This window comes from Varanus komodoensis, unplaced genomic scaffold (assembly GCF_004798865.1).
Source record: "Varanus komodoensis strain SLA01 unplaced genomic scaffold, ASM479886v1 scaffold23, whole genome shotgun sequence".
In the NCBI taxonomy this organism is placed as follows: Eukaryota; Metazoa; Chordata; class Lepidosauria; order Squamata; family Varanidae; genus Varanus; species Varanus komodoensis.
Window position 1 is genome coordinate 10,121,591 of NW_025335627.1, and position 12,132 is coordinate 10,133,722.

Here is a 12,132-nt window from a genome sequence, read left to right on the forward strand (position 1 = left end):
GGAGGGGGCGGAGGCGGGGGTGGGGGCGGGAGGGGAGGCGATGGCTGTGAGGCTGTGTACAGGGCAGGTGTTTTGGTCTGTGGAGACAAAGGTGGTGCAAGGGAAGTGAGGGGTCGGTTTACTGAGTCCATTCTGGCCTAAAAGAAAAATGGGAAAGTTATATTCAAAAATATGTTTGTGGCAAAGATTAGTAGTACGGAAAGGCTTGCGAAACACACACACCTATTGTGGATTATGGAAGGCTAGCTGGGAGGTGCCGTTCCACCGATACGCAAGAGTGGCCTAATGGTAACTCTGCGAAGGGTTTTTTAAAGCACAGCCTCTCACACCTGCCGAGGAAGAAACACGCAAGACGGGGCACCCGTACCAGGAGAAATGCCAGTGGGCGAGCACTGACGAGCACACGTCGACTGGCTCCCAGGACAGCAAGGCATGCACGGAATCGTTTCACGGGAGGAAAGAAAGCAGTCAAACGGAAGGTATCGAGTTCTGGTCAAGGAATCGAGGCGACTTATGCTGTGACACCTTTTTGGAATAGAAGATGAAGGAGCAAGAAGTGCACAGTTCTGTTCTATGGATGCCTCACCCTCCGTATTATGCATGACAAAGCTTAGTTTCTTTGATTTACACTGAAGCATACTGTTGCGAGGAGTAAGTATGAAAATTCAGCAAGCAGTAGCAGTGCCTAAGTATTTCATTCTGGGAAAAACTTTCCCGGAACCTATGCTAAACCAGAACTATGAGAGATTATTAATACACGTGGGGGTGCATGGAATTGTCAAAGTCGGGCACGAATGGCTCAGGCACTTGTGGGCTAATCAAGTGTTCAAAGATTAGATCTCAGGAAAAAAGTTAGTCTGCATGATTTCAGTAGCATCATTCACCCAGGTTAATAGTTCAAGCAAGGCCCCTGACCTTAACTCTACCCCTGCTTAAGTCATCACTGCAGTGGAGCTCTGAGCTGTTCCTGGTTTTGCATTTGCCACAAGAGACTGCGAGGCAACCGGAAAAACAAAAACAAAACATAGCATAAAACACAGGGGACCATGCAGCACAGTCACGAAAGGGTGGCATGAAGAGATGGTTATGGCAGCAGCCGATTCTTAGAAAGTGCGAGGCCTGGCGGTTCCACACTTAGCCACTTCATGGCGGATACCGGCCTCTGGTCTGCTTCAGGATCTCGACCTACACGCAAGGCCGGGGCTTACACTGGCGAAACACACACCACTGGGGGTTGCTACTTACGCTCATCTTGCTTGACTCTTCCAGCTGGGTGCCCCGTTTCCAGGCCTCTGAAAAGATGGAGCTCACAATACTTTGGGAACGGACATGTCCAGTTTGGGTGTCTGAAACTCCACTATCAGATTGATTGGAATGATTGGACTGAGATTCTGTTGAAATAATGGTTGAAAACATGGTTAGCATCTTTGTAAAACAAACAAGTCCTCCCCACCCCAAAAATCAAACCATGTTGATGTTGACAGAGCATTTTCACACCCCACTTGGCCATGAGCTAGTTCACACAGAATAGTGGCAAATCATGGGTTAGCTAACCTATGATCTGTCACGGTTTTGTGCCCCTGCCATTCTGTATATGCCACCATAGACCCAATCAGAACTGGCTCTGCTCTGTGATCTGTGGCCCTGGACACTGTGTGCAAACTGTGTGCTAAACAAACCGAAGCAAACATAAAAATTAGCTGATTTGGTTTGCACAGCGCAGTACAGCACAATGGGCAGCAATCCACAATTGCTCATTGTGTTGCTGGAACCCAGACAATTAATGAGGGTGTGCTTGTTCCTCGTTGCAACAGATACCGGCCACATACGATGACCGGAAAGGGCCCCAATCATGGTTTTCCTGCATTTTGTCTTGCCTGCTGAGCTGTGAATTCAAAGCAAAGGTGTGAGTGATCTTTGCTTGTGAAAGGGGTGGAGGGATTAATTCCTCCCTTGGCACTGAGATCCTTGGGGTTTTTAGCATTCCCCTGATAGGTCATGACACCTCCAAATATCTGGTTTGTTTTTCCAGAAAGTGAAAATTTGCAGCCCAACTGAAGCATGGAGGGCTAGTAGCTAGTTCCTTCTGACACTCTGGTTCCTTTTGGCAGGTCTTCCTGTGGTGACATGTGAAGGCACTGTGATCCCGAGGAAGAAAAGCAATGAAGGGAGAAGGAGTGAAAAAGCTCTGACAGGTCAGAACAATCCCCAATTGTGCCAAGGGGAGCACAGATTTTCCTGGGCTGCTGACCGGCGGACTGCGAGGAAGGGGGTGGGTGGCAGCCTGGCATCTGCTGGGCAAACTGGGGTGCCTTGCAACAACCAGCCTACCATGGCTTGCCAGGATGGGCTGCTTTACGTCCAGGTTCATACCCCACAGATCAACCTCTGACTGGAGACTGCACAGGCAAAATGGCAGCTGCATGCACTGCAGCAACCTGCACCTTAATTAACACACGATTTGCCCCCGTTAGGTGCAAACTGGATGACCCACACCAGAATCTCCTTCCACCATGATGTTCCAAGTTGTACTTTGGTAAGGAACAAAAATGATGCGGAAGCAGAACCTTCTTTCATTCTGACTGCCACCCCATTTACATTACACGGACCCTTCTTTCCTTCATCTTCCAAAGGGTGTTGGTTGAGTTCCTGAAATAGACTGGCAATTTTCATGTTCCAAAGGGGATGGGAAGACCAAATCACCTGCAGCTTTACCAGTTGCTGAGCCAAAATCTTTACATTTGAGTAAGGCAGAGCTATGTATATTTCAGGGCCAACTAGGACTCACCAGGCAAACTGGAGGAACTGGACCCAGACTTCATGCTGGAGCTGGAAAGGGACGTCCAGTCATATGCGGACTCGGTCCTTTTCAGAGCTTCTTGATAGTTCACATACAGTTGCTTCCCATACTGAACAAAGTAACACAGGGAACGTCAACACTTCCAGTGCACATCCTGGCCTACGATGTGATCCAGGGTACCAGCTCATCTTACTCAGCCCCTGCCACACTGCATGGCCTTTGACTGCACAGTTGCAGAGTCACGTCCTCACAGAACGGAAGCCGTTGAGAGAAGCAGTGGCCGGAATTCTATACTGCGCCTGTCTTAGGATTTGGGCTCTTTGTTTTCCACTTCGGATTAGTTATCTGCCTTGCAGCATAGCGGCATTAACTATTTGATAGGATATACTGAAAATACTATAGGGTCAAATCTAAACCTTGTGGTTTACACTGTCACACCCAGTGACAGTCCTCCAGATATTGGATCTATGTAGGCATGCACTGAAAAGTACAGTCAGGAAAATAATTAATAAAATTGATCACTAACAGCTGGATTTTAATTATTATTATTACACTACAGTGTACACTAGGTAACAACAACAACAACAATTACACTACAGTGTATTTACATCAAACCTTTTTTCTTGTGAGGAAGCCAAATCTGCTCACATAGCCTTCCTCCTCTCCATTTTCATCCTTACAACAACCACCCTGAGGCAGGTTAGGCTGTGGGTCCACAGCTGGCACCCACAGAGCTGCATGGCTGAGTGGGGACCAGAACCCCCATTTCCCAGGTTCTGGGGCACCACACCACACTGGCTCGCTAAGCAGACCGGGATAATAATGCAAAGGAGTCTCCACATGCACATCCTGCTACTAAGATCATCCTGACCTGGAACCTTAGGAAGAGCAATACAGGAAGCTGACTGACATCAGAAGGGAGAAATAGCAACATTAAACTTTTAAGAGCCTGGCAATACTTCAGTGTCAGAAGTAACTGCGCACAAGGGCTGGTATCCAGTGAGGTGGTTCTGGGTACCATCTTCAGGTACTCTAGCTTAAGTCCCTCCTTGTTTATAGGCTGAGTCAAACAGAAACCCTTCATTTTATAGTTCCTCCCTTTAAAAAATGACAATTTTATGATGCGAAGGACATGTGGGCTACCTGACTGGAGCTTCTGGATTATACTCTGGTGTAATGAAAACAGTTTTCAAATGGTGTTGCATCTAATTCGTATCCATGCTTATTTAGAACATATATTACTCATACAGTTGGAAACCAGGTATTGAAACTGGCCCATTCTTGGTGATCTAAAACCATTCCACAGAACAACGCATTGTCATTTCAAAATACCAGGCCGAGGACGTGACTGATCTAAGGGCTCTGGCATCCTGGGCCTCGGCTGAGTGGCCAGGCAATTATGGCGGTCCTTTGCAGGAAGCTCATGAAAGACTCTGCATTCCAGAGCTCCAGGGCTCTCTGCTGACCCGGGGTGATGAAGCAGCCATCCTAGTCTACCAATAGGGGGACGGTTCTTTCCTGTACCAGTCCCCAAATGTATGGAGGATTCAAAGCAGTGAGAAGATGGTTAGAGCGGCTTGGTGTTTGAGCACTCACTGCGTGCCCAGAAGGACTTAGGTTCAGACCTAGGCATAGAAACCTAGGCATTTCCAGGTGGCACCAGGAAAACCACATCTGAAGCCCCTGCCAGCCAGGGTCCGCAGGATGGGCCAGTGGTCCGACTCAGGGTAAGACAGCTTCCTGTAAGTCACATGTGATCCACACTTAACAGGGCAAGCAGGGCTATGTTGGTCTAACAAAACCTGCCATTCCAGGGACGGTTAGTGAGGACCCTGCTGTCAATGGCCATAGGCCAAAGCAAAGACTGGCAGACCCATGATAGGTGGTGAATTGTCTGGGGACTGTGATGTATCTGAGGTGACACTTAGTCACATGTGATCAGCGGGCCATGTCTTTTGCAGGTACAATGACTTTGTATCAAGTTACTTAGTGCTGAAAAAGGCACAGAAGATCCTGCAGGACATAAAGGAACGCACAATGCCTTGGTTTACATGTGTGACCATTCCCAAATCCATACCCACTGGCCAGCTAGAGTGGAGAAAGGTGGCCCACAGCAGGGGCTGTTACTGGCAGGTTTAAATCTGCCTCTCTGGTCAAGAAAGGCCTACCTATTTAGTCTCTGGCCACTTGTTCTCTCAGTAGCCCATATTTTCAAGAAAGCAGCTCTGTCCTGGCTTGCTTTCAAGCAATATTGGTGCTGCTTAGCTGTTGGCATGGGCTGGTGGGGAAAAGGTACAAAAGCCTAAACAGAACATCACTGGAACTGGGCACTTGTAACTAGGCCCAGCAAATTACTTCTAGAAGACACCCCATCTCCCGTCTTTCTCCAACAGCAAGAGCCACCCTTCTTCTGCTGAAAAAGAGGATGCTTGCACATTCAGAGCAATAAGCCATGCTGCTCCAAAACAGAATGAAGTGCCTCTTTTTTCTCCTAGATGTTGGTGGGGGGGGGGGGGCAGGCAACTCTTCACGGTGTGAGTCTGGCTTCAAGGAATCATTAGCAGCAGCACTGCATGTGTGCTCTCTGATTTTTTCCAGTGGATAAACATTAACAGTAGATCTGGAATGGGAGAAATGCTGTATCAGGTGCTCTTGTCAACACGAGAGGCTTACCTTCGCGATACGGATGCCATTTACCCACTGATGAAGGGTTCTGATATCATCACAACACAAGTACTTGATATATTGGGATTTCTTCTGAATCTGGGGATGCTGGAAGAAAAACAGATGTGGTTAGCTTGAACTGTATTTTACTTGTCGTCCTTACAGAACCAAAATTAAGATTCCTCCTAGGGCAGCAAAACAAAATAATTAGTGCTATATTTACAGGTTCCAACAATCAATGGAAATGAAGGAATACCACAAAGATATTTTGAATGTGAACCTACATTAAAACTATCGAAGGAAACAGCCTCAAAACACGATTGGGAAAATGCTTTATCCCCTCACAGGAAAATAAAACATGGCAGCTGCATTCATAATGATTTTCAATGGTTACTTAAATATTTCTAAAATCATCCCCACATTCGATGACACAATCCATGTGCAACACTAAAGAAGATTTATTGCAACGCAGAGCTGGGCAACAAATGATTTTAAGACCTCTTTTCTGTAATCCTTATTCATATCAGCAAATAATAATGAAATATTATTAGCCTTTTGTTCAGAAATTCAAGGGGTAAGCGGAGTACAATTACAGACTGTTTTAGTTGTTTGGATATTTTAATAAATTAGCAGGTGCTTTTGTGAATTGCGACGAACCGATGCCGTACTGAGCAGTTACCTTTAGCACCAGGCAATAATCCGTGGGGGCTTTATACTTGTTGCGATAGTCTTGCCCATAGTAAACATTTACATGGTCCAGCTGAAGAAAGCATACAAGGTCTCGCGAGACCTATAAATGAAAAACACATCTAGTCATCAAAGAAAAATCCACACATCATTTTAGCAAAATGCTCTCAAGGCTACCTCCTGCGTGCAGTTCCTCTAAATGTAAATGGAAGCGATACATCCTACTCAACACTGGTGCACCAATTCCAATTTCAGAAGACGGGCATCAAATAAAGAACCCCAACATCCAAATGTGAAATCTGCTCTCCCTCCCATAAGCACTCTGAGGTGAGCTATTAACTTTGCGAATCCTAAATGGCAACAAACCCATCAGCATTATAGGGGGGTGGGGAAAGAGAAAGATTACAAGACCAATGTGAAACAATTTAACAACCACTCTCCACACTTAAAATAACCACATCAAGTGTTTCCTATTTGCTCTCTCCCCTGGAAGAAAAAAAATGCCTCCACGCCATGTCACTAGGAGGCAGCATGTCTATTTTCGCCTGTGGCATCCTACCAGAAAGCAGTACAAAATGTACAAAGGCATTCACATAAAAGTTACGAAAAGCTGCTGGCTAGCATCAAATAGGTTTTTTCATCATTTCTAGACTATTTGCACCCAAAGTTTGAGTCCTACATGAGGGTTGGTGAGGAGAAGACTTTAATCAGGTCCATTTCCCGCTGATGAATATTGTAGATTATTCAAAGGACGACCTCCAATGAAGCATGATTAGGCTTCCCCTCCCTTTACTTCCTACACCCCCCGAACTGCTCCAGATGGTACCCCAACCCTCCAAAGCAGATTTGGGGAGCATGCAGAGAGTTTCAGGGTAGAGAGCGAATCAAGTTCTGCCTGCACTGAACACCTATTCTGAATTTCACACAAATTTATCAGGAAGGAAGCAATATTTAATGTCTTTCAAGAGCGTGGTGGACTGCCTTGTTTTGTAAACTTCTAGGTCTCCTACCACTACTTTTCAAATTTAAAATCAAATATTTCTCTGCATATCTGGAAATATGGATAACACTGCTTTGGCTGTGGATGGGATGCCTAAATGTGCCATTAAGAATCAGGAATAAGATGGTGATCATCATGAAGTCGAGTCCAGATGTATAATTTTAACAAGGATTCCATCTTATGATATGGATAATGTCAGAGTTGGATACTTGCAAGATGACTTGTGCCTTTACGGTCTTTTAACTAGACCAGCAGGTTCCTAATCCTAGCAGTCACTGTCCATGGATGTGTTCCCTTAAGAGTAAATTACCCTCAAAATTGAGGTTTGAAAGTGCAGGGGCAGCAAACTAGGAAGGCAAGACTAACAGAATGCCTGAATCAGGAGCAGACCCTAAGCTCCCCCCGCCCTTGTGTGCACGCATGGGATTCTCTAGAGTTTAGTTGGTTCTCTTCTAGGTATACCTCTCATGAATAATGTGCAGCTTTCAATAAGTATTTCCCCACAATCAAGGAAGACATCTGATCTCCAGTCAAAAACTTCTAAGTTCTAATAGCAATGCTCTCTCCTCTCTGTTTTGATACCATTTTCATAAACAGAGATCTTACTGCACCTTTCCTAGCAATTATCTATTTTTAAATGGAACTAAGTACCATTTCAATAAAGATTTTGAGGTATGCTTGCTTTGAAAAGATTGCAGTGACATAAAATGAACAAGTTCAGAAAGAGCAATTTCACCTTTGCTTTTCCTTTTGGAACATAGTAGATTCCAGAAGCTCTGAGAAGAAAGTAACGCTTCTTCCAAGATTTTTTGCCATCATCTTTCAGCCACAACACTCCCTCAATTTCTGGCACTGTTACAGAGCTTCCACAAAAGCACTCCTGGAATAGAAGGTAGCACAAATGTGAACAAAACAGTCAATGTTCAAATGAAAAATTATTCTTACACACATTACCCCTTAGAATAAACAACTAGCTACTGCTTAACAGTGCCATTATTGTATTAACAAAAAAGGGGGAAAAAACCTCATTGGTGCTCTTAGTTGTGTAAGGTTTCCAAAACATTTGCCTCCAATGCCTCCATTCACCTAATCATACAATCTTGCTTCTTCTAGATGTTCTAAAACTGATTATGGCACAGACACATTGCAATCTTCTTCAAGGACATAAATATGCATGTATTAGCCCCCCTGCCTCATTCTGCAGCAAAAGGGGTTTGCATTGTACTTCAGATATGCATTCATTCTCCTGTGCACAGACCTTAATTTCAGTCCAAAAATAATAATGCACAACGCAGTCCTGGGTTTGTAATTTTTTAATCTCCATTCACCAAGTAGGAGTCATTTTCCAATAATTTTTACTACTATACATGTTAAAAATTAGGTTTTCCCAAGTCCATGTTGTTGAAACTCTCACACAAATTCTAGGCCGTCTTTCACCTCTTTCCCCCTTCTACATTTCTACATTACTGATCACACCTCTTTCCTGTATGCACAGTCCTATCACTCTTAAATATCTGCACTGCTTCACTCTGGATGTTCTGCATTTCCTTCAAGTGTCTAATGCTTACACTTGAAACCTTAATTCTTCATATGTATTCCTGTAGCCATTTGTCTGTCTCCTGCTGCACATACCTGGCTCTCTCTCTTCAATTAAACATGCTTCCTCAACACCAGCCTTCCTCCATCTTGTGCCTTCCAGACATGTTTGGACTGCAACACCCAGAATTCCCAGTCAATGGCCCTGCTGGATGGGAATTCTGGGAGTTGTGGTTCAAATGCCTCTGAAGGCCACCAGTTTGGGGAAGGATGTTCTACACCATTATGAATTCCTTGCAGTAAGCTCTGTCCTGCCCCTCATTTTTCACCTGCTCAATAGATTTATAGGCTCTTTGGATGCAGCACATATTCCTTCAGTGTTTTTGACAGCAGTTTACACGTGGCTTATGCATCGATGGAAGCAATATAAACATGGTCACATGAATATTACAGAAGGTCTTACCTCCAGTAGTACCTCCTTGTTCCTGTCTGCCATTTCAGAGATTTCTCTTTTCCCAAGAAGATAATTCTGTTAGAAAGAAATGGAGTCTTTCACTAAAATCTAAAATAATTCAGAAATGAAACTGCAATCTTATCCCCAAATTTCCCTGATGCTGATGCAGACTTCTGTTTATGATTAGAATGTCTCTAGGCTGTCCATAAATTTTTTAAACAAAAAAGAGGTCGTATTTGGTCTTTTTACATCCCTCCGCAGGTTTGGATATTGTGTAGTATCCAGTGGTGTCTCAGGCTATGTTAATTATGTTGCATCAGCATCAACAAAGTGTTAAGTACAATAAGGAGCAAAGCTACAGAAGTGATGTTAAGTTTTTCCTATACAGGTGAAGCAAGAATGGAAGTGTGCATATCCTGTCATTGTAGGTCCCAAGCACGCACAAGGTGGAAGGCTGCTTGCATGAGGATCATTCCTTTTTCATCCTCCCCGTCTTCATTCCCATGAGAAGCCTCTCCGGATGGCTGGGAGACCTCCGGCATGGTGTGGGCTGTGTCCTAAGGGGGCCAAAGTGTGAGGGGAACCTTGTGCCAAACTGGGGGGACATACCTAGTGAGAGAGGAGAGCGCTGTCCAGAAGGCTTCAGGGTGAAGGTTAACAGGAACTTGCTGCTTGTACAAAGATCCAAGCTGTACCCTTTTTATAGTCTGTGTGAATTCTTGGACTGCACTTTTATGTCATTCATGTGTGCAAATTTTACATATCCGTTATGAAAAGATCCACTTACTGTTTATACATGCATGAATGCATGAAAGAGTGTTCTAGAATATACTATGACTAGAATAGAGATCTAAAACTACTTGGAGTAGGACCTTGATGAAAAAACTAAATTTAAGTTGAAATTCTTGGACACACAAATCCTGTAATAGTGAACTTAATACTTAATAACTCATGAATATTTACATTAATTGTTATTTTCAAACAGAAGCTCATGTATCATAGTGTGTGTCTTGCAATTTAGGATATATATAAAAATTTACTCCCTTTTCACTCGATAATGTGCTCAGGCAGACCTCAAGGAAGACTTAATGTGCTTGGATTTGCTTGAAAGTTGTCCCTTACATTTTAAAAAATATTATCATCAGCAGGAAAATAAAAAAAACATAGTAAGACCAGTGAGAAATCATGTCAAGGAAGCTGTGTGAAAAGTGGGGCATTTGGGTGAAGTGTTGAACACACCCCACTTTCTTTTTCCAACATTTGATGGTGACCCCCACCCACCACAGAAAACCTCCCCCTCCACACACACTTCCAGCTTAGCCCTTAATTTCTTTTTGCAAATCGTATCAGGTTTGCTGTGAGAGCCATTTCCCCATTTGTGTGCACTTTTTATTTATGATGCATTTAAAGTGTAAGAACGAGTGGATGAAACAATGGCCGAGGGCAAAAAAGGGGCATCTATACTCACCTGGGGATTTTTGAAAAGTGCATATTTTTCTATACGTTCTACGAACATAAGTTTATTTTGACTGTCTCTTGTCCAGTTGAGGAGGTTTTCAACTAAGTTTTCATGGTCTTCAAAGATTCTCTCTGTGTGATTATAGGGAATATAAATGTATAATCTATAAACAGAGCATATATCTAACATGCAAAGCAACACAAACAAAAGGAAGACATGTATTTTACAGTTACTTGATTTGTATAATGAATGCCTTGGTCAGAAGGATAACAGAATATAAACAAACTGTAGTTCTAATCCCAAAAGATTTAGCATACAGGGACACGAGCTTGTGTAGGCATAAGCAAGCTTTTAATTTACATGGTGGGATGAGGGGGCAATCATTTCCAGCCAAAAATAAGTCTCACTTCCCCCTCTTTCTGTATATACACTTGCTTTTTCCCATATTTATGCCCACTCCATCCCAAATCAACAGCATTTCAATTTCATCACACTCTATTATTACCATAGATATAAAGAAACATTTCCATAAAGGGGGGAAGGTTGATGGTATTCTTTGCATAAAGCCTGCAGAAAATACAGCTTTAATAACTATAAATGTAAATATAATTTTGTGTAATGAAGTGTATTTTAACTAAATAAGAAGGGACATCCTGGCTCACATTCCAAATTGGCTTCTGTTCAAAGCACTCTAAGTTTGAAAATGGAAAGCTATGAATTGGTCTTCAAACAGGAAGCAATTATTTTTTGAAGTTGCAAAACATAAAAAGTGTGGTCAGCATGTTTTTTAAAGAGAGGCCAAGAACAGAGGCCAACCATATCTATATGCATGCACTTTGCTACTGCTTTTTTAAAAATTAAAAACCAGAAAGGATTAACTATTATGACCAAGTGTGTATGATGCTGCATGAATACATTCCAGACCACTTTATTCTGAACTTGGATTGTGACACAGGACTTTTCTACATTTACTCAGACAGTTATCCAGACCCCAGACCATGAGGCCTCAATTCGTTGGACTTATTCCCGCTTTTTCCAATTCCGTTTTTCAAAAGCTTGTGTCAATGTAGCCAAAGAAAAAGCAATCAGCAGATTCATGGTGACTCTGAGGGTTACAGAGATTCAAAAGTCATTAGATGACTCTCTAGGGGTTGGAGTCTGTGGAAGGAAACACCCCCAAAACCTGGCAAGTACAGACTGGGGCAGACTGGACCGAAATCAGGTGGCACGGAGAGCAGAATAGAGTGGCAAGAACATGATGAAAGGAAGGGTCAGTTATAGAAGTGGCAGAGAGAAACTTGGATAAGTAATGTATTTGGTTCACATGAAAATGAGAGCTGCCCATGAAATCAGGGGAGAAACCCAAGATTCTGACAGTCGAGACTGGGTGCTAATATGTTTATACACATACTAGACCCCAAATGGAAGGACAAAAACAAACAGTCAAACGAAGATGGGGCATGCGTAGTGGGCACAAAATGCTACTGTTGGAGACTGATGGAAAAGGAAGAATGGGAAAAAACTGAATGGCC

The 12,132-nt window shown here is 43.4% G+C and overlaps 1 protein-coding gene across 2 annotated transcripts in view; it reads right to left on the reverse strand.

The window, feature by feature from the left end:
- RAPH1 (Ras association (RalGDS/AF-6) and pleckstrin homology domains 1) overlaps positions 1-12,132 on the reverse strand; it is a 93,564-nt gene that overhangs the window by 3,969 nt on the left and 77,463 nt on the right. The window contains exons 9-17 of one of the 2 annotated variants that reach the window (XM_044431891.1): positions 10,610-10,731; positions 9,151-9,216; positions 7,888-8,031; positions 6,144-6,254; positions 5,474-5,572; positions 2,789-2,909; positions 1,246-1,391; positions 916-992; positions 30-137 (exon numbers count right to left, since the gene is read on the reverse strand). In XM_044431891.1, coding sequence (XP_044287826.1) covers positions 933-992; positions 1,246-1,391; positions 2,789-2,909; positions 5,474-5,572; positions 6,144-6,254; positions 7,888-8,031; positions 9,151-9,216; positions 10,610-10,731 — 869 coding nt within the window. In that variant the 3' untranslated portion in view covers positions 30-137; positions 916-932. Of the gene's footprint in view, positions 138-915; positions 993-1,245; positions 1,392-2,788; positions 2,910-5,473; positions 5,573-6,143; positions 6,255-7,887; positions 8,032-9,150; positions 9,217-10,609; positions 10,732-12,132 lie in introns of both variants that reach the window. The other variant, XM_044431889.1, reaches the window with a different exon arrangement.